The sequence below is a fragment of the Somniosus microcephalus genome, chromosome 9 (assembly GCF_052327205.1).
Source record: "Somniosus microcephalus isolate GS21.2 chromosome 9, FLI_Smic_1.0, whole genome shotgun sequence".
In the NCBI taxonomy this organism is placed as follows: domain Eukaryota; kingdom Metazoa; phylum Chordata; class Chondrichthyes; order Squaliformes; family Somniosidae; genus Somniosus; species Somniosus microcephalus.
In genome coordinates this window covers 78,932,259-78,959,618 of record NC_140995.1, presented here as the reverse complement: position 1 = coordinate 78,959,618, position 27,360 = coordinate 78,932,259, and the positions used below count along the sequence as shown (strand labels likewise).

Genomic DNA, 27,360 nt, shown 5'->3' with positions numbered 1-27,360 from the left:
AGAGCTGTTTGAAATTTCCTGCTACCCCCCCTTAACTCCAGGCTCACAAAAGGGGGCTGTAGCTCGTCCATACTGTGTAAATGTAGCTGACCATGAAAAATCAGGCACTATCAGTTCACTAACGGTCAAATGGGTGCTCATAACACATCACTCAAATAATGTCTGGTCAGAAAATGCACTCTTAAGAAATCTGAAAATGAACACACCATTATTTATTTACAAATCATGAGCCTTCAGATTTGAAAATCTTGAACATGGAGCATGAAAGTTCTGTGCAATGTAGAAAATACGTCCCGTGAAATTTCATTAGACACTTTAACCGGAAGAGGAAATAAGCTTTTTCATTTTGTACTGTCAGGTCATTGAGATTGAAAAAGACTTGCAATCAATAAAAGACTGTCTTAAAGAAGAACAAAGTCACAGTGTCAAATATAACCAGGATGTTGAGGAATGGCAGGCGAGTTTATATTTTGAGTGTTTCATTCATTATCTTGTCTATTACTTTCTATTTTCCTGATGTGCTGATGGCAATGACTTTAATGGCCTATATGGAGTGAAAACGTCCTGTTTTTAACTAATTTACATTTTTAGGTATTTGGAGGAATGTCCATTTTAAGACAATGTTCGGTCATAATCAATTCTCTACATTTGAAGTACAGTATATGTGGATGCATTTTCTTGAAAGATTAAAAAGAAACCTCTAGCATTTTTTCCTCTGTTCTATAGGCCAAGATGAATTATGCAGAATTAAAATTTAAAGCAGTTCAGGATCAGTTGCAGAAAATTACAGAAGAGAAAGAACAATTACTAAGACAGCATTTTACTTTTAAGGAAGACATGCAAAGAAAAAAGAAAGCATGCAAAGAAAGTGAGGTTAGTGCAATTAAGTGAAGTAAAATAGAACTGTATGTAGATGCTAAAAAATGAAAATATGGGCCCGGATTTTGTGGTGGGTGATGACGGCGAACTGTCAGTTTTCGTCGTCATTGCCCCTCTGAAACTGACCGCAATTTCAGGATTTAGGGCAGGGGTAAGCAATTATATGGGCTGGAGGGCCACTTAACAAGTTTTGGTGAGCTGTTGAGGGTTGCACACAAATGTTCCCCCGAAGGTGCGCGGCCGCACAGTCGCACAGCAATGGCGAGGCCCTGCGCAGGCCGCTCAGCAGCTCCTGCCGCTGGAAGAGATACTGCACAGCAAATTCAAAGGGATCGTGCACGTTGGTGAGAGCAAAGTGTTCTATTGGTAAATTTGAAAGAGGCCAACTCATAGGCCCCGATTTTCCCGAAGGTGCGGGGAATTGTCGGGTTCCCCCCCGAATCTAAATGGGTCAGCCAGCTGCACGCAATTTTCCCTCAATTGGCCAATTAATTTCCAGCGTGTGGGCACCCTTGCTAAGTGTCCAATTCCAGTCAGAAAGCCCCACATTATGATGTCATCATTTGTGGTGCTTTTAAAGTGTCCAGCAAGCTTCTCAACCTCTGCAGGCTTCCCAACCAGTCGGACAGAATGGCACAGGAGCCTGCACCAGCTGCTGCCAGCGGCAGAGGCCGAGCTGCCGCTAAATTTGACGAGACCTCATTGCAGACATTGGTGGATGGGGTTAGGGCCCACAGGGAGGTCCTCTTCCCTAGCTCAGGGAGGAAGAGGCCTCCCAAAGAGACCAGGGCTGCATGGATGGAGGTGGCTGCAGAGGTCAACTCTCAGGGAGTCACCCGACGGACCTGGATGCAGTTCAGGAAGCGCTTCTATGACCTTCACCACACAGGAAAAGTAAGTATGAAGTTTCCATCACCCTCAACCTAATCCCCATTGCCTTTCCCCAACAGCACTCAGCTTCAGCAATCTCTTCCTCCACATCCCACTTCACAGTCACATCCATGCACCCTTACCCATTCCCTATCTCTCTATGCTCACATTCACATAACTATTCCACCATGCAGCCCTCACACTGCCTCTCACTCTGATGCTTGGAACACAACTGACAACACACAGGGAGGGCCCTTGGTCTTGCAGCCTCACACCATCTTTGTCTCCTAAGTATCTATTCTATGCAATCTCTACATTCACTCCTGCACTCTCACTCAAACTCCACTTGTCTCCCTCATTGCAGGAAAAGAGAGCTCACAATAGACGAGAGCGTGCGAGGACTGGAGGAGGACCACCCTCAATCGCCCACCTGAGCCCCTGGGAGGAAGCTGTGATGGAGATTGCTGGGGCTGACGTGTCTGTGGATGCTAGGGCAGGAGAGTCAGGAGCAAGCCCGCAAGCTGGTGACAGAATAGTTCCCCATCTCTCTCATTGACATAGCATGAGTTGCACATATGATTCTGAAGCCACATCATTTGGACTTATGAGCATCTGCCAAATCCAATGTGCAAGTAGCCTTGGCATCACATCTCTAACTCTTTCCTTTACTCCCCCACAGGACAATCCGGAGCCCCCATCGCCACTGCCGAGGAGGAAGAGGCTTTGCAGCCAGACTCCTCAGAGGAAGCTCCAGCCTCTGAGGGCGCAGCGTCAGCAGAAGTAAGCACCAGCGCAGACACTCACACCTCGGTGGGACCTTCGGGACATAGAGTAGTGTTGTCACCTGGTGTATCACAGCTCACAAGTGAGCATCAGCAGAGTGTGGAGACAGGGACAGCAGTGGAGAGTCCTCGTTGGAGGGCGCAGGCCTCTGCCAGCTCAGCTCAGCTGCATGTCGACCCTCTGCCTCTGGGTCCATCCGCAAGAGAGGAGGTGATGGATCTCCATGCACAGATGCAGGAGTCTCTGGCAGGTTTTGTCTCCAGGGTCGCTGCGAGTGTGGAGCGAATGGAGGAGTCCATGGCGAGCATGAGCAGAGCCTTATTGGAGTCATTGGCGCATGAAAGCATCACCACGGAAAGGTTGGCTACCTCCGTGGTAAGGCTGGCTGCAGTCGAGGAGAGGAGGGCTGCGGCCGAGGAGAGGAGGGCTGCGGCCGAGGAGAGGAGGGCTGCGGCCGAGGAGAGGAGGGCTGCGGCCGAGGAGAGGAGGGCTGCGGCCATGGAAGAGCTTAGTCGCCAGGGTATCGAAAACATGGTGAGTGCTCTGAATAGAATGGCATCTCTTGAGGAGCGATGGGCATCTATTGAGCACCGAAACCAGACCTTCATGGAAGTCCCTCTGAGCAGGACTTCCACTGCTGAGACGGGTCCCCATGGCCCCCCTGATATGCAGCAAGGTGCTCTCCAGCCACTTGCAGGCGCTGAGGGGGAGCTGACCCATGAGAGGGAGGTTGTTGGCACACCTCAAGGAAGTGGGGGCTCCTCTCCACGCGCTCACACTTCCATACCACTTCAGAGCCCTCGGTCAGTGACCCGCTGGAGTCCACACCCCAGTGAGATCGGAGTCTCAAGCCCTGCACAGCCGCAGGAGCAGCAGACTGCTAGCGAGCCCTCACAGGCTCGCCACCCCAGAGGACGCCCGCCAAAGGTGTTGAGACAGGCGCAGCAGGAAATTGAGCAAGGGGCCTCCACATCTGCTGAAGTCACAGGGGTACCACTACATAGGAGCACGCGTAAGAGAAAAATAAAGCACCACTAACCACAAGGGTAGTCACTTGGGTGAAAAGTCTTGTAAATAGTTTTAATACCATCAGTTTCCTGTACATAAAAAATCTGGTGGCAACTGCTGCAGTTATGGCGTCTGTCATTTGGTGAATGGGGATATCACATAGAGGTCTTAGGATAACTTGCAGATGTCAGCAAGCTGGTCAAATAAGTAGGAATGTGCAGGCATGGGCCACTGTCCATGGTCAGTTAAGAAGCAGTGAGGCTGCAGTGTTTGATGTACCAGGCTACGCAAATCTGCCCAGGATGAGTGCGTTCCTTGCATTCCGCCCAGCAATGTTCTCGCGCACTGGTGCCGCTGGTTGGCGGGCCTCTGCAGGATGCTTGTTTCCGTCCTCCTCCTCCTCCTCCTCCTCCTCAGCATCATCCTCATCCGAGGCGGGTCTGTGAGGAGCCTCTTGGTCCTGAGGAATCTGCAAGCCACGACGCTGTGCCATGTTGTGAAGCACACAGCAAACCACGACAATTTTGGAGACCCTGGCTGATGAGTACTGTAGGGCTCCACCTAATCTATCCAGGCATCTGAAGCGCATCTTCAGCAATCCGATGGTTTGCTCGATAATGCATCTGGTGGTAATGTGGCTGGAGTTGTAGCGCTCCTCAGCTTCGCTGGCTGCTCTCCTCAACGGCGTCATTAGCCAAGAGCGCAGGGGATATCCCTTGTCTCCAAGTAGCCATCCTTGAAGTTCATTTGGCGGACTGAATAGCGGAGGCACAGTAGACTGGCGCAGTATGAAGGAGTCATGGCAGCTGCCAGGGTACTTGGCACAAACATACAAAATCACCTTCTTGTGGTCACACACCAGCTGAACGTTAAGAGAGTGGAAGCCCTTGTGGTTGACGAAAATGCCTGGATTGCGGTGGGGTGCCCTAAGGGCCACATGTGTGCAGTCAATGACGCCCTGCACCCTTGGAAAGTCTGCCAGCTGAGCTAATCCAAGCGCTCGCGCCCTCACACTTGCGCGATCCCTGGTGAAATGGATGTGATTGTGCGCGAGGGCAAAAGGGCATCGGTGACCTGTTTGATGCAAGTATGTGTGGCTGCCTGGGAGATGCCGCTGATGTCTGCTGCTGATCCCTGGAAGGAGCCTGAGGCATAAAAGTTGAGTGCGGTGGTGACTTTGATGGCCACTGGTAAGGAGTGTCGACCTGGTGCTCTGGGCTCCAGGTCTTGCTGCAGCATTGCGCAGATGTCAGTCACAACCTCTCGTGAAAGTCGGAGCCACCTCTGGCATTGCTGCTCAGTCACGTTGAGGTAGCTCACCCTGTGTCTGTAGACCCTGTTTGGGGGGTATCTCCTGTGCCAATGGCCTTCCATGCGCTGGCCCCTTCTGGCCTGTGCTGCCTCAGGTGGCTGAGCCGCAGCCTGTCGCTCCTGCTGCTGCTGGTGCTGCTGTTGCTGGTGCTGCTGTTGTTGCTAGATCTGCTGCAGCCTCCTCTGCTGTTGGAGATCCTCTAATGCCAGGAAGGGAAGGAACAAAAGGCCTCCCATGCTTCTGGCAGATGCCTCCGTTGAGGAGGCGCTGAGTTAGGGTGCTGAGAGGGGCTTCCCAGGAGCTCACACTGGAGAAGTGTGTGAGGCTCCAACCTTCCACAGCTGTGCCTAAGCCTTCAACAAGTTGCCCCAAGCTTTCAGCAACAAGGTCCTGCAGCCTACAAATGCTGTCTGATTAAATCTCTTCAGTCCTGATTGACCTGCAGCTGAAAGCAAGCAAGCCAACTTTGTTCACGCCAGGTTTCATCAGCAGTGTTCCCACCAGGCGTGTTTCACGTGGGGAAAGGCTGAAAATTGCAAGGGACCCTGAAAATAGGATTAAACATGCCAATTATTGATCATTAGGCTCCCGCCGACCATTTCCGCCTGCTGCGGGTGGGACTGATTCGGGTCACGCTGAAACACGGGGGCGAAAGTCGGGCGGGGCGGGGAATCAGGCGGGGGGGTCGCGACCCCCTATTTCTGCGATTTTCAGCCCCCGCCCGACGGCTGGGAGAAAATCGGGGCCGTAGTGTTGATCATCACTCCCACTTCTACCCTCCCAATAATTTATAAACATAAATTCAGGTAGTATCTGAAATACACAAAATGTAGTGTAACATAGTAAACTCTTCCATTACTAAATGAATGAAATGATCGATCGATCGATTATATGTTGTACTGAAAGTCTCGGTGGGAGTTTGGCCGAGTGACTCGAGTCTGCGGGGGCCTCTGACGAGAGGTTTTCTCTATTTAGTGCGCTGAGTATGGGAGCCCGAGGCTTCGCAAGGCCTGAGCTTCAATCGCGTGCCATTACCTGGAGTCCTTGTGCTCCGGGATTCATTCCCGTGTGTAAGATGGCGATGAGAACCGCCCTGCCAGCGTACTCTGGGTACCGGGAGAGGAAAGACGCAGCGCTGGTCTCTTTCCTCGGTAAAAGATTCATTGAAATAAGCAGCCATGACTCGACTCCGACTAATGTGCAGCTCGAGCTCCGGCTCGCCTTCTATTTCTGTCCCGTCCAAGGAGCCGGATAGAATGAACTGGCTGGTCGGATAGGGCCCGCGGGCCATATTTTGCCCACCGGGCGAGAAGCTCGGACCCCGCTCTTTACTGAGGAAACTCCCAGAAATGGCAGGGACCCGGCCTAACTGGGTCTGTGCCAGAGTTACGCTGGGAGACTGGCGGTAACCCCGCGGAATTCAGACAACACCTTTCACCCAATTGCACCAATAAACAAAAATAGCATTTTATAACTCACTGGAATTAAATTAAGCTCAAGACTAATTTTGAATTGGTCACTAAAATCCCTTCAGACGAGTTGAGACTCAAAACTTGCTGCAAGTTTTTAAAAAAGTTCTAAGTAAACAATCTTCCAATCGATTTGATCGCGTGAATTCCAAGTCATGCTGCCAATGGCATTTTATATATTTAAAGTATTTATGTTACCGTGCATTTATCTGGAAAGTTTACACAGATTTATGGAAACTGAACCCACAAACCGTGAGTAACTCACCTTTCATGTTGCAGTGACAGAGGTTTCGGGTGTGATTACAACACATTGCACCAGCGAGCGGCAGATTTGACTTGCCTGCCTCTGTTTTTGATTATGACTCCCCTGCTGCCTCGGAGACAATGACCTGCCTCCTGATGTTGTGGGGTCAGGCTAGGGGTCAGGTGCAGCAGACATTCAGCCTTGAAGCCAGGCCTTGGTGGGCCTGATTGAATCCATTGATTTAGCACATGTGCATCAAAACACGGAAATCCTGAAATTGTGGTCAGTCATTTACTGCTCCGAAACAGACTGCGCTGTGGCCCCCCCCCCCCCGCCATAGTCAGCAATCAGTGAAACTGACAAAAACTTGAGCTTTTCTGTGCTAATATCGCTGTTAAACACCCCATTAAATGTTAAGCCTTTTTGGAATAGGTGTAACTGGAGGTTTTAACAGCGCATTGACTGCTAAGCAACCATTGTGGCCCTGAAAAACTAATTTTTATATTTGTGGAATGTCAAATTTCTCCATTATGATAAAAACAACAATTTAAATAAAATAAAATAAATATATTTTTTAAAGTTTGTGCATGATATTTCAGCTTCTACCTTAACCCCAGTGTATGTCCCAATCTTTATTTCGCTCTCTGTAACATTTTTAAAAAGTGCGGATAAAATCTGACTTTCATTTCCTGGTTTGCATTATGTGAGAATTCTTCAATGTGATTGGCTGCTTAGATAGCTTGTTGACGTCACTGCAGCTCTTTGCTGGGGATTCCCATTACAGAGCGCTACAATCAATTGCACGTCGAGAAAGGTAAATTTCTCACCACAGTGATGGGAAGATTTTTGTGGGCAGCTTTCTTCGAGGTCAGCGGCGAGCGCCTTAGCTTCGCCGCTGACCGCAAATTAGGGGCCATAGGATAAAACCGCCTACAGTGTGTTGCAAGGTGGTTGTGTATTAAGGAATTCAGATGATCTTACATGGTACATCAGTTTCCCATGTACTGTTACTGCCTTGGAACATATTCCAATATGCGAATTTCTGTATAATGTAGAGGTAATGTTCCAAATTTGTAATTTTAACAGAAGGAAAATCATGAGGGCCATTCTCCCGAATTCCAGATCTGTGCTCCTGGAGTGCAGAAGATGAATTTTACCTAAAAGTCACAAATGCATTCTGTGCAGTGGGTTCCATGAATTCTATAAATGGAATATAATACAAGAATGTCTTTCTGGTGGCCTGTTTGTGATGGCTTTGTGATTTAATTTTATTTAATTGTTCATGCATATTGAAGAACTATTTGATATGCTTGGAGGACTATTGTAGTTGCAGATGGTAATTGGGTCAGTAGATTAGAGATAGATTTCTATTACTTGGACATTGGGGAGGCTGTAAAGAAGTGTAGGCCAACATCTTTGGAGCTGCATATCAGCTGGGGCTGTACACGAGTTGTGGGGCGCTGGACTGAGGCCTCGATATATGGCCAGGTTGGCCGCTAGCAAGGTAAGTTGCGGTGGGGGGGGAAGGGTGGGAGCAGGGTGAGTGGCATTAATTGCAGAGGGTGGAGGTCCCGGTGCAGTAGCAGCCCAGATTATTTTTCTGGGCCCTAGAGCTGCACAGGTGAGGTGCATGGGTTAAACAGATGACTGATGTGTCAGTCAGCATGGATTGCCCTTTCATCTCTTTTCTCACTGTTTAGCATGATTGTGTTGCCCAAAGGCACTGCTCTCCTGCATCTCCCAAAGTACAGAGGGTTGCTACTGGCTGCTGCGTGCCCAACCTAATGGCCATCCTAGGTGCCAGTAGCTCCAATGATATATCGCTCACATAAACACAAGTTATCCTCAAACGTTGGAAAACACCAGTGCCCAGGCCAGGTGAAATTTCCAGCTCAAGTGCTAAGTTTGAGACAGAGGTGTAAGCCTCTTTGGGGAAAGCTTACTGCAGGCATTTCCAACATTAAATAACCAATTCTTTAAATAGATTTCCTTTTCATTTTTACAGGCTTATGCTATGAATGGCTGCATTTCTGGCTGTACATAATCTGAGTGAAGAAGCTGAATGGCATCAAAAGAAGTGTTAAGACATTTTTTGAAGAAGCTCTTTGGCTAGTTTTGTGGTACTGTCTGGTAGCTTTGAAAAAAGAACTGCTTACTGTCGACTTGATGATATGTTAAGTTGACTGTTATTTGCTTAACCACTTTCCAGATAAGTGGTTATTTGAGGCAATCAAGATTTTTTGCCCAATGGATTTGTACCACTCTGGAGCTGTTATACCCTGAGGTATCACTTGACATGTGATGACTTCAAAATATCTGACATGCAAGATTTTGAGTTATATCGAGTTATTTGAACTTATTTGATTTTCAGGCAACTTTCCACTGCTGCAAGTCACAGTTGAAGCAACTTGAAATAGACCATGACCAGTTACAGAGGCGACTTGAAGAACTCAGTAGGTTAGAAAGTTACTTGTACAGTCTTGAAAGAAGATGTATTTGTTACAGCTTCATTGTTTCTACTCTTCATGTAGTAGCAGAAAAGTGTAAATGTTTGTCTGTCACTTCTGGCATCAATTTTTTTCATCCTAAAATTTTAATCTTGTATTTGACCAAAATCATATATTAGAAGTTTGTCCGCAAAAAGAGTCTACACATCGCACTTTAAAGGGCTGAAATTGTATTGGTGGTGTAACTATGTGCCGGGGGCAGAACCCTTCCCTGGGGATTGCTGCAGGGGCTTGTGCTGGGGCAGAAGAGGCTTGTCCTGCTCAGTGCATTGGGGTGTTCTGGGGCCATGTTCTGTGGGCCTAGGAAATTATATTGTGCTCCATTGGTGCAAAGCCAACCAGGTGCACCATTAGAAGTGGAGCAGAGGGTAGGTCTGTGAGAGCAGCAGCGGCCAGTGTTGACGGTACAAAATGGTTATATTTATAATGTTGAATCCTCGGGGGGGGGGGTGGAATTTTAACATAGATGAGTGGGTGGGGGTTAAATGAGGAAAAATTAGAAATGTGTCAGGAAGCCGGCTCAAACCTGCCAACTTCCGGGTTGTACCTGAGGTGGGACAAGGGATGGGCAGCCCACCCATTCCCAGGAGGCGGGTTCCCACTTTAAATATGATAATGAGGCCGGAAGCCTCGGATTTAAACTTTTCAGATTTTACTGTGGCCAGCTGGGGATCCCAGGCCTCGGGTATCCTGGCAATTGCAGCGAGGCGAGGACAGCCTCAGGGAGCACTCCTTTTGGGCTTGGAGGAGCAGGAGTGCCATCTCCCGGCCTCCCAAGCTCCCACACCATCAGCCCTCCCACCATACAAACCCACCCCCCTAGAGTCTAACCCCCCTCAGAGTCGGGGATCGACCCCCCCGGGGTGGTTAGTGGTGTTGGGGACTTCCTGGCTGGCCAGGTTGTAAGCCCCACTACTGTCCAAAATGTCACCTTTTTTATAAGTCTCTCTCTTCCTTTGTTTTCAGTTAGCTTCGCAAACACTCGCAGGCTTGACTGCCCTTGCATGTCCCATTTGTTGAGAGCGACAATCTGCAAATTTAGATGTGCATTAACTGCTCTTTCTGAGGGTAGATGCCTGTGCTCCAATTCCCAGTTTTAAAAATTGGGGGCTCAGTTCAACTCAGATATTTGGGAGTCTCTGGTTTAGAAATTGGACTTCATTGCACACATTTTATGGGTCATTTTTAGGGACCATTGTCCTGCGCCCCAAGGACGCCTGAAAAACATCTGACCCGATATTGGATAATTTGCATATGTTAATGAGGAGCCAAATGCCTGACCCCTCTGGCAAATTGAGCTGCCCTCAGAGGAGCAGGCACCGGGCCTGCTCCTCTCGGGTATTCGGGTATTCCTGCCATGGATGTGGCCTCGCAAGTGGCTGCCACCAAAAAGGAAAGTAGATATTTTTTAAAGTTGATGTGGAGCCAGGTAGAGCAAGAGTACTACAGCTGGCTCCACAGCATGCCCAAGATCGATTGCTGGCCTGCGATTGGCCTCCCGCCACTTGTCTATACCCTCCCCAGGATTTACCTGAAGTTTGCTGTTGGTGAGCTAAGCATCTCCAAATTGGTCATAGAATCATAGAAATTTACGGCACAGAAGGAGGCCATTCGGCCCATCCTGCCGGCTGAAAAAAAGCTATCCAGTCTAATCCCACTTTCCAGCTCTTGGTCCCTGGCCTTTTAGGTTACAGCACTTCAAGTGCATATCCAAGTACTTTTTAAATGTGTTGAGGGTTTCTGCCTCTATCACCCTTTCAGGCAGTGAGTTCCAGACCCCCACAACTCTCTGGTTGAAAAACGTTCTCCTCAACTTCCCTCTAATCCTTCTACCAATTACATTAAATCTATGCCCTCTCTGCTGGGGGAAATAGGTCCTTCCTGTCCACTCTATCTAGGCCCCTCATAATTTTATACACCTCGGTGGCATAGTGGTTAGCACTGTTGCCTCACAGCACCAGGGACCCGGGTTCAAATCCGGCCTCGGGTGAATGTCTGTGTGGAGTTTGCACATTCTCCCCGTGTTTGCGTGGGTTTCCTCCGAGTGCTCCGGTTTCCTCCCACAGTCCAAAGATGTGCGGGTTAGGTTGATTGGCCATGATAAAAAAAAAAAATTGGCCCTTAGTGTTAGGGGGGGATTAAATACGCGGGGTTACGGGGATAGGGCTTGGGTGGGATGGCTGTCGGTGTAGGGACCGGGTGCTAGGGTTTGGATGATCAGCCATGATCGCGGTGAATGGCGGAGCAGGCTCGAAGGGCCGAATGGCCTACTCCTGCTCCTAGTCTCTATGTTTCAATCAAGTCTCCCCTGCTGTCCAGCTGTCCTCGCTAGATGGCCTTTGACAAGAGGCTGAATTTTATTGGGGAGGGGGGTTGGGAGCGGGAGGATCTCTGAGGTGGTGAGGAAACCCAGGAGAACGGGTTTCCCACAGGCCCTGCCAACTTTAACGGCAGGGCCTGATTTGCATCTGAAGCCCCTGTTTCCCACCCCCAGCCAGCCAGATGGAGAGGCTGGCTGGCGCCGGGCAGGTACTCCTGTGGCACTAAGCCGCACGGAGGAGGGAGGGATCATAGGGCAGTGGGGTCGGCCGGAGGAGCACAGGGTGGGCTGGGACCAGCGCGGGAGGAAGGGTTGCTAAGGATCGGGGGTGGGGGGTGGGGTGCGAGGGAAATGGGGTGGCAGCCGACGGATGAGCAGGGGCCGGGTGGTGACCGGCTGTGGATCGGGTGGGGGGGGCAGGGTGTGAGGTGTCAATGTCTGCAGCCTTGGGGGCTCAAGTTTTCAGCCTTTCCTTTTTATTTAGGGCTTCCTTGGTCTGCCAAGAGAAGACAAGAATGAAATTGTCCATTGTGCTTCCCTAAATAGGAATGCAAGAATAGTCAGCATGCAAATGGATGTTAGGGAAATCTTTAATGAACCTACCCATCATCAATGAAAGGGTTCCAGCCAAGGGGTGTGTAAAAATAAGAAATAATTCAACATGAGTATGCAGCCGATGAAGGGGAAAGTGGTGTTTTTTGAGTGTTATAGGCATGCCATTGAAGACCTCTATAAAAAGATAAGTAGAGCACTAACGTACCTTGACAATCTTCTTGAAGTTGTTGAATTTCTGCCGCATCTGAGAGGCTGATCTCTTTACTGCAGACACTGCATTGACTTGCTCAGCCATTCTTTCCAGATGGCCCGAATTGCACCTTGCTGAGCAGAGTGCTCCTCATAACCAAAAATGGCACACCTTGCCAGGATCTCCCTCAACATGACTTGCAGCGCTCTGCAGCTAAAGGGAGATGCCTTGCCTCCACCCTTCAACTTGTTCGACCTCTGGCTCATTTCTTGAAGCAATTCTAGATTTAAAAAGCTTTTCTCCCAGAATAGGAAGTACAGGTACAGCCTTAAGGTGCTGCACCTACACTTTCAAAGATTTGGACATGAAATCTCATATCCAATCTCTACACTCCCAATACGCCAATGCAAAATGTGCTGCGAGCATAACTGCAATATGTTAATGAGGGACCCTCACAAATTCTGTGAGGTATCCCCTATATATACCTGTGGTGCGAATTGTACCGTGCAAAAGTGTCCACGTGCCAGCAAAGCACTGAGTGCAATTTCAGCCCCTACATGGTTTTTACTGCAATGTGTTTCCACTCCTCAGACTGTTATAAACCGATAGTTTTTTCTTGAATTTTACTTCGTAACAGTGTAAGTCAAAGTTCAAAAGCTGACCTCACAGAGCGAAGTGAAAGAATTGGCAGTCTGCAAGAACAACTGAAAGCACTGAGGGACCAAGAGGCCACGAGCTTGCAGCAAATAGAAGACTGTTACCGTGCAATCAACAACTCCAAAGACGAACAGGATAAGCTGAGGTTGGTAACCCTAGCATAGAGGTGAAGATTGGTAAGGACTGTCTAACAGGAGCTGCTACTATCAGGTTGATTTATGTATCAACTGCCAAAATCAAATCAACAAAATATAGTTAGTGAAGGTTTTTTTTAAATGCATGAGAGCTGTAAAAGATTTATTATTAAGCCGATTTTAGTGATTTTCACTGATTTGTAACAATTGAAGGGACATTTTAAAAATCCATTTAAGATGTGCTGCTGGCGTTGGAATAACAGCATTGACATTTCGATTTATTCTGGTGAGCAGGAACAAAACTTTCACTTTCCACTGCAAAACTGGAGTGCAAAAAACCCACAAGCCTATACTTTAGTATTGAAGCATCTCCCTCTCACTAATGCATCAACATACAGAAATCAGCTGTGATTAAAACAATTACTTTCATTCTGTGACACAGATGGTTTCATCTAGCCAAGGTGATTATTACAACATCGAATGAGCAAACTATTTAAGAAATAGACATTTCTCAGGCATTATCTATCTAATCTCTATTTGTTTATCTTATTCAAAATCTTCAGTTTGTGCACGTTTCCTGTCTACAAAAACTTACTTCATCTTCTCAAACTTTTCCAATTATAAATTCCTTTGTCCACATTTCCCATTCAGTTTTGCTGTGTTAACTATTGCAACTGTAATTGAACACTGGGTGGCTCTGTAGAGTAATTCTCTGAATTGTTTCTAGTAGCTCTATCACCATCTTATTTTTCTGCCCAAAGGTAAGTAAGTAAAGTTTTGAAGACTTTTACTAAGCACAAAGGTATATTTTTAAAATAACTTCTTATAAAATGCATATTTTAAAACAATTCTTCCACTGACTCCTGTGAGCAATGCTGTGGGAGATCTAGCATATTAAAAACCTTCAATAAAGTGCACACTTGCTGTGCATATTAACCTTACTTCCTGTGTCATGCATTTATAATGGAAACAATGGCCCGTATTTTCCGATCCCTACAGGTGTGTACGGGTTGTGTACTCACCCGTAGGGACATCTGAAATGCTGGTTTCAGGCATGCGAAGTGCATGCGCTGAAAACCTGCATTTCTGATCTGTCAAGAATGCTCTTGACCGGTCGGATGCCTGCCCTGGAGAAGGGCCTCTGCGGGGGGAGAGTTCCGCTTTCTGGAGACCCTCCGCCCGCTGAAAACCCTTAGCAATCTTACGCCTGGTAAAGGCCTGCTTTTACCAGCATAAGAGTTGGAAAAAAAGTAAAAAAAATAGTTTTTTCACTCATTTATAATTTTAAAATACTTTTAAAAAAGGTAAGCTTATTTTTAGCCCTGTAAAAAACTTTAATTATTTTTCTCAAAAAATGTAATTTTTGCTTAAAATATTTAATTGAATGTAATTTTAACTCATTTTAAAAACATGATGATTTTTTAACATTTATTTAATGCTTTAGTGTGTTTTGGGGGATCTCCATTCATATATTTGACAGGTCTATCTGCGCCCCTGGGATACGTGAGCCCTGCGCATTCCGACTTTGGAAAGGCCCAGGATCGGAAGTGTCCGGACCTCGGGAGCCCTCGGGTAAGTTCGTAGATTTTTTTCCGATAGGAGGCATCCGCACGCAGGAAACTTCCGATCGGAAATTACGGGCCCATATGTCAACATGTCCCAAGGAAACAGGGTATGTCAGCTTTCATGGTCCTGGTTTGTTGGTGAACCAATCAAGTCACTCAAAATGCTTCTGTAAAAAATTTTTTTTTTCAATAACTGAAATTTCTAATATCTAAAGTAAGGTCTTAAAATAAAAATGACATTTATTCTAAGCCTTAACTTGGATTTGATATTTTTGCCCAGTACAGTAACTTTGATTAGCTGAAGGCAGGTCCTGCAGTCTGAGCATGTGCAGGATGCATCAGTAACATTTAGCTAGCCAAATGATGGAATGCTTCCCTCTCAGTCCCTAAGAAAGTCAGTTGCTTTTTTCCAAAATTATTTGAAGAAAAGACAAAGGATGAACTTCAAACGCTTTATTAGGTGAAAATTATATTGTGTACTTTTCTTAAAGCAGAGGTTTTGAGAGAAATAAAAGAAAGAAAATAAAAAAACACGACAGAGCATACTGATTGTAGCTTTAGTTGGTGTTCAAATGATTTTCTTATATAGCGCCTTTAACATAGTAAAACATCCCAAGGCGCTTCACAGGAGTATTCTAAGACAAACAATTTGACACTGAGCCACATAAGGATAAATTAGGGCAGATCACCAAAAGTTTGGTCAAAGAGTTAGATTTTAAGGAGCATCTTAAAGGAGGAAAGAGAGGTAGAGAGCTTTAGGGAGGGGATTCCAGAGCTTAGGGCCTAGGCAACAGAAGGCACAGTCACCAATGGTTGAGCGATTATAATCAGGGATTCTCAAGAGGGAAGACTTAGAGGAGCGCAGATATCTCGGGGTTGTGGGGCTGGAGGAGATTACAAGAGATAGGGAGGGGCGAGGCCATGGAGGGATTTGAAAACAAGGATGAGAATTTTGAAATGGAGGCACTGCTTAACCGGGAGCCAGTGAAGGTCAGTGAGCACAGGGTTGATGGGTGAACAGGACTTGGTGCGAGTTAGGACACGGGTAGCCGAGTTTTGGATGACCTCAAGTTTATGTAGAGTAGAACGTGGGAGGCCAGCCAGGAGTGCGTTGGAAGAGTCAAGTCTAGAGGTAACAAAGGCATGGATAAGGGATTCAGCAGCGGATATAGAATCATATAATCATAGAATGGTTACAGCACAGAAGGAGGCCATTCGGCCGGTCGAGCCTGTGCCAGCTCTCTGCAAGAGCACTTCAGCTAGACCCACTCCCTCGCCCTTTCCCCGTAGCCCTGCAATTTATTTTCCTTCGGGTACTTATCCAATTCCCTTTTGAAAGCCACGATTGAATCTGCTTTCACCACCCTTTCAGGCATTGCATTCCAGATCCTAACCACTCGCTGCGTAAAAAAGTTTTTCCTCATGGGTTTGGTTCTTTTGCCAATCACCTTAAATCTGTGTCCTCTGGTTCTCGACCCTTCCGCCAATGAGAACAGTTTCTCTCCATCTACTCTGTCTCGACCCCTCATGATTTTGAACACCTCTATCAAACCTCCTCTCAACCTTCTCTGCTCCAAGGAGAACAACCACAGCTTCTCCAGTCTATCCATGTAACTGAAATCACTCATCCCTGGAACCATTCTTGTCAATCTTTTCTGCACCCTCTCTAAGGCCTTCACATCCTTCCTAAAGTGCGGTGCCCAGAATTGGACACAATAATCCAGTTGAGGCGAAACAGTGTTTTATAAAGGCTCATTATAACTTCCTTGCTTTTGTACTCTATGCCTCTATTTATGAAGCCCAGGATCCCATATACTTTTTTAACCACTTTCTCAACCTGCCCTGCCACCTTCAGTGATTTGTGCACATATACCCCCAGGTCTCTCTGTTCATGCACCCCCTTTAGGATTGTACCCTTTAGTTTATATTGCCTCTCCTCATTCTTCCTAGCGCAATTTATCACTTCGCACTTTTCTGCGTCAAATTTCATCGGCCACATGTCCGCCCATTCCACCAGCCTGTCTATGTCTTCTTGAAGTCTATCACTATCCTCCCCACTGTTTACATATGTTATTAATATCGGTATATCCTGTCACCTCTCAACATTTCTGGTGGAGATTTCCACATAAATTGTGTCCAATTCCTGTTACATTTGTAATTGCCTGTGACATCTGCAGGTATCACGTTTTTCAGTCTGGTACTCCTTGCAGTTCCCTATTAAAAAGCTTTGAGTCTGCCTGCAGTTCCATGCTCTGGCCACTGGGTGGGTTCTACACCAGTTTTATTGCTACAGACTTCTCTCCTCATCTGACTACTTTCTATAGGTGAGTAGCAGGTGAGGTTTTAGTCTTTTGAAAATATTAACAATTTAAAAACTCCATATTATTAATAATGTGATTCAATTTATCCCCAACATACATCCGCCAACCACAAATGCAATCCGAAAACAGGTTTGAGTTTCCCGAATATATCATCCATGTCCTCATGTGCCTGCTGCCTCTCCCCCTATTGACTTTCATTCCTGAACCATGTAATGAACACTCCTTTCTAATCACAACCCTGACAACCTTCTACCTGTAAAACGGTTGCAAAAAGGACCAATTTCAGGGTGCAACGTCCTGCAGCCCAAGGATGCCTGAAAAACATCCGCCCTGGAATTGGTCAGACCATTTTTCAGGCGTCCTAAGTGACCATCTTGTTGTGTATGTACCTTTTAAGGGAATAACTGGTCTCAGACTGCAGTACCGGCAGTGACCACCCCTGTATAAAAGGCCCTAGCAGGCTTCTGTAGTTTCAGTTTCCAGGTTGTCTCCATTCAGTAAAGACTTGTTATAATCAACTCCTGCAGTCCGTGTCTCAATTATACACGGACATAATACTGGCGACGAGTAAGAAATGAACTTACCTGCAACTCGGCAGCACCTCAGACGACGTTATTGAAGGTCGGAGCCAGAAGAAAGAAGAAAAAAAAATAATCCAAAGAAACTTGAGAAACGGGCGTCGACCGTGGGCAACCGCCCTCCAAATCATCGAATTGAAAAATTGCAGGAGAGACTGTCGAGAACGGGCTTGGTTCTCCAGTCTGTGGTTTCCCAGCTAATCGGGCTGGTGGCAGGTAGTGCACTGAACCTTCCTGGGCTGCGGCGGGCTAGAGCTCGATTGGGTGGCTCTGCAACGGGGCCGGGCAGCGAGTCGGGAAGCAAAGAGAGAGAGAGAGGGTGGAGCACACAGGGCACGGCCGGTGCTTCGAAGCCGGGCAGCGTTCGGACCTAAGAAGAGGGAGGGAAGTGTCCCAGAGGGTCCGCTCCACGACGGGAACGGTTCTTAATTAACGGAGCAAATATTGAAGCGCGATAGAAAAATAAAAATGCCGCGGAGAGCGGCGTTGGCAGCAGCGATCGGGGAGGCGCGAAGACCATAGGGCGTCGCCATTACAGGATAGTAAAATAAATATAATCGCCAGCAACAGCGTTGGCAGCAGCGGCGGGAAAGCACGGGAGGTGCCATCTTAACTCGGCGGGGAAGAAGGAAAAGCGCAGGAGGCGCCATCTTAGATTTTCAAGATGCCAAAGACTGGCGATATCACTGCCTTCGATAATGCAATAGAAGACTGGACCACATATGTGGAAAGAGTCGAGGTATATTGCGAGGCAAACGAAATAGCCGATGAGAAAAAGGCATCGGTATTGCTAAATTTAATGGGCGCAAGAACGTACGGCCTATTGCGGGACCTGATTACTCCAGCCAAACCGAAGGCGAAGAGTTTTAATGAAATTGTTGCTATCCTACAGGAACACCTGAATCCTACACCACTGCTGATAGCAGAAAGATTTAAGTTCCACAGGAGAAATCAGCATAAAAATGAGAGCAATGCTGATTACCTTACGGAACTACGCAAGCTATCAAAGCACTGCCAGTTCAGAGCAGGACTGGCAGATACCTTACGGGACAAATTTGTCTGTGGACTCCTGAGTGAAGGAACCCAGAAGAGGTTACTCTCAGAAAGAGCTGACGCTAGATAAGGCTTTCAGCGTGGCAGTATCGTACGAAGCAGCAGCAAGGGGAGCTGCGGAAATACAACAAAAGCCACAGGAATACGGCACCCACGAAATGACACGGGGATTTGCAAAATGTTATCGCTGCGGCAGAACAAACCATGACCAGAAGGACTGCTGGTCCAAGGACAAAATATGCAGGCAATGCGGAAAGATGGGACACATTGCACGAGTTTGCAGGCCTGGGAAGAAGACCAACGACAACAAAAAGGCTACTAAGGAACCGTACAGGAAAGTACAAAAGATGATGGACAGTAGTTCCGAAGACCAGATGAGCGATAGTGAATCCGGGAACAAGAGACTAAGCTGTCTCAAACTTCACAACGTAATCGCAAAAGAGGATCACCGAACCATTTGGGTCACCCTCACGATAGCAGGGTCCCAAGTCAAAATGGAATTGGATACAGGATCAGCTCTAACCGTCATGAATCGACGAGACTATGAGCGGCTATTCTCACACATACCCTTGAGAGAGACATCCATTGTCTTGAGGACGTATACGGGGCAAAAAGTATACCCCAGAGGAAAAATAAGGGTGCCTGTCGAATACAACGGCAAGAAAATACGGAAATTGTATCTCTACATTCTGCAAGATGGTGGACCACCGTTATTGGGACGTGAATGGATCAGAAAGATAAGTTTAGACTGGCACTCCATTCAGGCACTGACGGTGACTGGTAAAAAGGATGACGACGTCACTCCTGGACGATTGTCAACAATCTTAGCTGACGCCAAAGAGGTATTTCAACAAGAACTGGGCACTCTTAAAGGCGTAACCACCTTGATAAAAATAGAGGAGAATGCAATTCCCAAGTTTTTGAAAGCAAGGCCGGTACCATATGCAATTCGCCCAGCCGTCGAGGCAGAGCTGGAGAATCTGGAGAATGCAGGCGTGTTAGCTAAGGTAGACTGGAGCGAGTGGGCGACACCCATCGTTCCTGTCATGAAAAAAACGTTAAACAATAAGTCTGAGGAGCCAAGGAAGGTTCGCATCTGTGGGGCCTTCAAGGTGACGGTGAACCCAGTCCTTCACACAGTACAATATCCTCTTCCAAGGATAGAAGATATCTTCGCCTCACTATCTGGAGGGAAGCGTTTTACAAAAATTGACCTAGCGCAAGCATATTTGCAGATGGAGGTTGAAGAATCCTCTAGGAAGTATTTCACGATAAACACTCACAAAGGTCTTTACCAGTATAATCGACTGGTATTCGGAGTAGCATCAGCTCCGGCGATATGGCAAAGAGCGATGGAACAAGTCCTGCAAGGGATTCTGGGGACTCAGTGTTACTTGGACGACATCCTAGTGACAGGTGAAGATGACAGTGAACACCTTGCCAACCTAGAGCAGGTGCTCACTGGACTACGTGAACATGGGCTACGAGCCAATCGCCCCAAGTGCGAGTTTTTTAAGAAACAGATATCGTATTGCGGCCATGTGATTGATGAAGAGGGGTTGCATAAGTCCCCTGACAAAATTGAAGCGGTAGTTAAGGCTCCAGCGCCTGAAAATGTGTCGCAACTGAGGTAATTCCTCGGATTGGTGAATTACTACCATAAGTTTTTGCCGAATTTGTCCACAATTCTGCATCCACTGAACGCCCTACTACGAATGGGAGTAGCATGGAAATGGAGCGATGAATGCAAGTGGGCCTTTCAGAAGAGTAAGGACCTAATCACTTCAAGAGAAGTATTGGCTCACTACAACCCATCACTACCGATAAGACTGGCGTGTGATGCATTGGGGCGGTACTGTCACATAAATTCCTTGATGGTTCAGAGAGGCCGATAGCTTTTGCGTCACGCTCGTTAACTTCAGCCGAGCGTAACTACACCCAGATTGACAGAGAGGCCCTCAGCCTGGTGTGGGGGTGAAGAAGTTCAATCACAGAATCACAGAAACCCCACAGTGCAGATAGAGGCCATTTCGGCCCATCGAGCCTGCACCGACACATATCCCACCCGATCCCCGTAACCCCTACACCAACACATATCCCATCCTATCCCCGTAACCCCACGTATTTAATCTCCCTAACACTAAGGGTCAATTTATCATAGCCAATCAACCTAACCCACACATCTTTGGACTGTGGGAGGAAACCGGAGCACCCGGAGGAAACCCACGCAAACACGGGGAGAATGTGCAAACTCCACACAGACAGTTACCCGAGGCCGGATTCGAACCCGGGTCCCTGGCGCTGTGAGGCAACAGTGCTAACCACTATGCCACCGTGCTGCTCACTACCTGCACAGTCAGAAATTTACTCTACTAACTGATCATCAACCTCTCGTCTCCATTTTCAACCCTCAGAAGGGCGTACCGATAATGACGGCACAACGGCTACAGAGGTGGTCCCTTTTCCTAGGGGCTCACCAATATGACATCGAGTACAAAGGAACTAAACAGCATGGGAATGCTGATGGATTGTCGCGCCTACCGTTGCCGACGGTGGAAGAAGAACTGGCAGTGGATCCAATGGAGATATTCCACTCGACCATAGTCGAATGTCTCCCTGTGACGAATGCAAACATAGAAAAGGAAACACGAAATGACCCGACACTCTCCTCGGTCTATGAGTTAACGGTGAAGGGATGGCCAGCACATGGCGAATCACTGCTGCCAGCATTCTCGCCGAGAAGAGAACAGCTGTCAGTGTGCAGAGGAACCTTGATGTGTGGATCCAGAGTAGTAATTCCACCCAAATTGAAGGATAGAGTGCTCAATGAGCTTCATGAGGGTCATCTGGGAGGGGTAAAAATGAAGAACTTAGCCAGAGCGTTTGTGTGGTGGCCGGGAATCGATAGAGAAATCAAAGAGATGACCAAGAGCTGTACAGGATGCCAGAAGGTCCAGAATGCCCCACCACAAGCCCCTCTACATCCATGGGAGTGGCCCTCATCTCCACGGCAAAGGGTGCACATTGATTTTGCTGGTCCCTTTATGGACTCGATGTTTTTAATTGCGGTGGATGCACATTCAAAGTGGCCAGAGGTAATAAAAATGTCTTCAACCACCACAGAAAAAACTATCACAGTCTTACAAACCATATTCGCCAGGAATGGGCTGCCTGAACAGATTTGCTCTGACAATGGACCACAGTTTGTGTCTGAAGAGTTCCGGAGGTTCTTAAAGAACAATGGTGTTAAGCATTACACATCCGCCCCATATCATCCAGCCACTAATGGATTGGCCGAGAGGTTTGTTCAAACATTCAAGAAGGCTATCAAGGCAATGTGTATTGAAGATATACCCCTACAACACAAGGTGGATAACTTCTTGTTTGCCTACCGGAATGCGACACATGCGGTTACCAACCAAACTCCAGCCATGATGTTCTTCAATCGAAGACTACGATGCCGCTTGGATTTGGTTAAGCCAAATGTCAGAAGAGATGTGGAGAACAGGCAGTTTCAGAATATGAATGAAAGGCCGACCAGGAGTTTTAAGATAGGTCAACCAGTTTTGGCCCGGGACTACCGCACAGAGAAATGGCAGCCAGGAACGATCTGTACACGGCAAGGACCTCTAATGTATACTGTGGATGTTGGGGAGAGCATTGTAAGACGCCATGCTGACCAGATTCTAGAGTCACTGGAAAACGTCAACTCCACACCACGATCTGATACACCTGACGATGAAACCGAAGTACCAATTGCATCTACCGCAGAATCGGTGATATTGGAAGCAGACAAACCAAACAACGACATTGATCCCGACTCAACCTTGCCAGAAGAACCTGATATCCCAAAGAGGCGTTATCCAGACAGAATCAGGAAGCCTCCTCAAAGACTGAACTTATTGCTTAACTTCAACCAATGTATCTAGCAACCGTAATTGTAATTAGTTATTATTTAGTTGTTAAATGAATGTTTTGTACTGTTTATCTAAAAGGGGAGGAATTGTTGTGTATGTACCTTTAAGGGAATAACTGGTCTCAGACTGCAGTACCGGCAGTGACCACCCCTGTATAAAGGGCCCTAGCAGGCTTCTGTAGTTTCAGTTTCCAGGTTGTCTCCATTCAGTAAAGACTTGTTATAATCAACTCCTGCAGTCCGTGTCTCAATTATACACGGACATAATACATCTAAAACAGGCGTTGGGGCCTAATACCTGTTTAAGGATCTTTACTAAAAGTTGGTCTGCCTTGAACCACTGCCGGCAACGCAGGTGGCCCGAAGTTGCATGCTTCTGTCGGGTGAGTTGCCTGTGGAGGCATGACGGGCTGGCAGCTTGCTCTGAGTATTTAGATGAGGCCCGAAGACCAATTTCTTGGATCCCTGATCTCTGTCTTTGGATGCAGGAATTGGTCCTGCCCCCTTTGGCGCTTTATAAACGGCCTAAGAGAATTTCTAGGCCTTGATGTTATTCAGACCTCAACGTGATTGTGACATTGTGTCGTATGGTCCGCGCCGGCCTCATCAGGAACACCGAGCACCAAAGAGCAGCAGACCTGGAAGAGGGCAGAGAAGGTCAATTATTTTTGTTTTTTAAGGTTTCTTGTGGGCTGTTCCGAGCCCCATGAGGAAACCTTGCTCCTCTTCTGCCACGGGTTCCCCAGACCACAATCATGTCCGAGTCCCCCTCCACTATCTGTTCACCTGTTTGCCAGGGACCCTTCCTGTGGGTCCCCTGCGGCTGCTCCCTGCCATGATTGCCCTGCTTCCATCTGCCGGCCTCCATGTCATTCCCACCAGGTTCAGGTGGGAGCTGAGCCTTCACTATGGTAATGAGACCCGAGTTAAAATGGCCCAGGCCTCATTGGTGAGTTGAGTCAAGGCTGCCGTTCGCCCTGCAGGCCCCACGCTGATCTTTCACCATAAATTAAAATCAATGTTTAAGTAGCTAATTTAAATCTAATATATGCCCAGAAGTTACTGTTTTTTTCTATCAAAAATTCTCACAAATATGCCCTGAATTCAGAAATCTGACTGACAACCAAAAACTCCCATTCCTACTGGGGGAGGAGAGAAGCTGTGTAACACTGGCGGCACACTATGTTACAGCTTGCCATGAACAGAGGGACAACCAGTAAACTAAGACAAGAGTATATATAAACAAGGCGAAAATATATTTATAAACTCAGGGATATACCTGTTTATACACTGTATGAATGGAACCGCGTTTATGTGTTCAACCATAAATGTATTTTGATGCTTTGGCAACATAAGATGTACCTTATCATGCCAATAAAGCGATTTGTATTGTATTGTATTGTACTGTTTGTGATATAAACTTACAAATATTTAACATGTTTATTCCTATAACATTCCTTTGCCTGCTATTTTAACATAGATTCTAGCTCATTTAAAGGAAGCGGGTTAATGTATTTCAAATAGTAAACAGAGAAGTGTCAATTAAATGTATTAAGAATTTGTGTACTAATGTTGCAAACACTAATTTCTAGGCTATAATATAAATAGAATCATGCATGGTATACTCCAGAGTTAATGACTTTTTAAAGTCAGCAGAGAGTTTAACTTGTAGAATCCTCTTCAGAAAAATGGAGTTTGTTTCATTAAACAGTTGTAGTGTTAACTGTTAAATAAATACCTGCAGGCAAGAGGAACGAAGTGTGAAGAATCTTGTTCAATCCAGGAAGAGGCAGATGAATGAACTGAAGGCCAATAGAATGGACTGGCTGAAAAGGTTTGATGGGAACATGCCTTCATTACTTCATGCAATAGAGGAAGCACATAAGCAAGGTCACTTCTGGAAGAAACCAGTCGGCCCTTTAGGTAAGACTCAGTAATTTATAATCTGCAATTATTTAAACCAATCGCAGAATAATTGATTCTCCTTTGACTTTCTTGTGTAATACCTACAATGTAAACATTAAAGATCCAATATATTGTGTACTGTAGTCTCGAAATTTGTGTTTATTAAATCCATCATTAAACTTGAGTGCGGCTGTTTCTTTCTCTGTAACACACAGATGTGGTTATAATTGTTGTCTTGTTCCATGGTCATTTTGGTGGATTGTGCTGGTAATTTCTGATATTCAGATCAGAAATCTATATTTGGACATATTTGGATATCGGGGTCATTTTTCACATGAGCTGAAGAATAATATGACTATTTGGCGCAAGTTATTCTATCGATTAATATGCAGCAACTTAGCATGTCATTCTTTTAGTTGATATCACTAACCTGCACACCAAAGATTGGTAACAGTCTTTTGAAGGTTTTTTTTTTACAGTCTAGTGTTCACAGCACTTGGTGGCAGCTCGTTCCCCCAAGTCAGTTACAATGACTGAAGGGTCAATTGAATCCTACCCTCTATTGTTTTACACTCTGAGTTCAGCTCAAAGATTGTGTTGATTTCAAATTGATGTGCTCCCTTTATTAGTTTAAAGCCATGGTTCTTGCCTCTAAATCTTCCTTCTCACAAAAAGATTTTGGGGGGAATTTTAACCCCCCAAAATGGGTGGGTCGGGGTCGGGTGGGAGGTTAAAGTGTTAAAAAACTGAATCCCACACCCAACCCGCCTCTAACCAGCCCACTTCCAGTTTAAACGGAGGCGGGATGGGGGTGCGGGCAGCCAACCCACTCCCAGGAAGAGGTTTGCCCATTTAAATATAATAATGAGGCTGGCGTGCCTCAGATTTAACCAGCATTTTAAATTTAACTCTGGCTGGATGGGTTTCTCGGGCCTTGGGGAACCCGCTAGCTAAAGTAAGGTGAGAACTGCTGGATCCAGGAGGTAAGTGCCTTTACACTTGCCTCCTTGTCCAGTGTTCTGCCTCACCACACCCCCACCCAGGCCTCCAATCTTCACCCAAGGCCTCTGATCTCCATTACCCCCCACCCCTGGCCCCTGAGGCCTCTGATTGCCTTCCCAGACTCTTCCCCCCCAGCCTGATGCTCTGCCCCGATCCTTCCCTCAAACCCCCAACCCCCCCACCCTCCAGTTCTCCTCCGGCCCTTGGACCCCGGCCCACCACCGCCCCCCCCCCCCTCCTCTCTGCGGCCTAGTGCTGGCTGCGGGTGGAAAAATGAGGTTTCAAATGCAAACCAGGCCCTGCCGTTAAATTCAACAGCGCCTGCGGGAAATCCATTCCCCGGGTTCCCCGACCGCTTTCTACCCCCCACCCTCCTGCTCCCAGCCTGTCCCCGATGAAAATTTCGGCCTCAGTCTTCAAATACCAGTGATCTCTGTCTTTGTTATTGTCTTCTGCATGCTCTATAATGATTTACTGTCAAATCTTCATGAATGGTAACTAAGATTAGATGCTGTAAGCTGTTGTCTTATTGAGCATAGAGTGAGGTTTGACAAAAGTCATATGATAAGTGGGCATAATATAGAAAAAATTGAGAGAACTCAATTGAGAGACGGGCAGCACGGTGGCATAGTGGTTAGCACGGTTGCCTCACAGCGCCAGGGACCCGGGTTCGAATCCGGCCTCGGGTGACTGTCTGTGTGGAGTTTGCACATTCTCCCCGTGTTTGCGTGGGTTTTCTCCGGGTGCTCCGGTTTCCTCCCACAGTCCAAAGATGTGCGGGTTAGGTTGATTGGCTATGATAAATTGACCCTTAATGTTAGGGGGATTAAATACGTGGGGTTACGGGGATAGGGTGGGATATGTGTTGGTGTAGGGGTTACGGGGATCGGGTGGGATATGTGTCGGTGCAGGCTCGATGGGCCAAAATGGCCTCTATCTGCACTGTGGGGTTTCTGTGATTCTGTGATTTCTGTGAACTATTTAAAAAAATGTATAGATGGGAAAAGGAAAAGGGAGTATGAAAGAAGACGGGCAGTCAACATAAAGTGAAATAGCAAGAACATGAGTAAAAGAATAATCAAAGAGGGCATGGGACTGCTTGGAGATGAAGAGAGCAATCTTCTGCTTAAAATGAGGAAAAGGCAGACATGTTTAATAAGTTTTTGCAGAGGAAGGTGAAAATGCACTGCATGAGTACCTGAGAAAGATGTGGAGAGCCACTACTGGAGATTGACGCAAGGAATTTCTTCAGGGGTGTTGAGATTAGTCAATTTGTTAATATTAGCTTATCTCGGCTACCAATCAGCTGCCGTAACTTCGGGGTATTATCTTATGGGGGTAATTTTCAACTTTGGTTGTGAACCAAAACTGACGGTTATGTATCAGCTGCCCATTTTATACCCCACCTGACTTTCCTTTCCAATGAAGTCAATGAAAGGGTAATAAGAACAGGACATAGGAGTAGGCCATTTGGTCCCTCAAGCCTGCTCCACCATTCAATAAGATCATGGCTGATTTTCTACCTCAACTCCACTTTCCTGCACTATCCCCATATCCCTTGATTCCCTTAATATCCAAAAATCTATCGATCTCTGTCTTGAATATACTCAACGACTGAGCCTCCACAGCCCTCTGGGGTAGAGAATTCCAAAGATTCACCACCCTCTGAGTGAAGAAATTTCTCTTCATCTCAGTCCTAAATGGCCAACCCCTTATTCTGAGACTGTGACCCCTGGTTCTAGGCTCCCCAGCCAGGGGAAACATTCTCCCTGCATCTACCCTGTCAAGCCCTGTAAGAATTTTGTATGCTTCAATGAGATCACCTCTCATTCTTCTAAACTCTAGAGAGTATGTGCCTAGTCTACTCAATCTCGCTACATAGGACATACCCCCCATCCCAGGAATCAGACCGGTGAACCTTCGTTGTACTCCCTCTATGGCAAGTATATCCTTCCTTAGGTAAGGAGACTAAAACTGTACACAATACTCGAGGTGTGGTCTCACCAGGGTCCTATATAATTGCAGTAAGACATCTTTACTCTTATACTCAAATCATCTTGTAATAAAGGCCAACATGCCATTTGCTTTCCTA

At 46.8% G+C, this 27,360-nt stretch overlaps 1 protein-coding gene across 5 annotated transcripts in view; it reads left to right on the top strand.

The window, feature by feature from the left end:
• Positions 1-27,360, top strand: part of LOC147112490 (structural maintenance of chromosomes protein 6-like) — a 214,879-nt gene that overhangs the window by 117,238 nt on the left and 70,281 nt on the right. For all 5 annotated transcript variants that reach the window (XR_015079510.1, XM_085996783.1, XM_085996782.1 and 2 more), the window contains 5 exons: positions 359-457; positions 727-873; positions 8,937-9,022; positions 12,775-12,939; positions 24,106-24,284. Coding sequence is in view for 4 of the 5 variants with exons in the window: in XM_085996783.1 (XP_085852909.1) it covers positions 359-457; positions 727-873; positions 8,937-9,022; positions 12,775-12,939; positions 24,106-24,284 (676 nt within the window). In the remaining variant the exon portion in view is untranslated. The remainder of the gene's footprint in view (positions 1-358; positions 458-726; positions 874-8,936; positions 9,023-12,774; positions 12,940-24,105; positions 24,285-27,360) is intronic.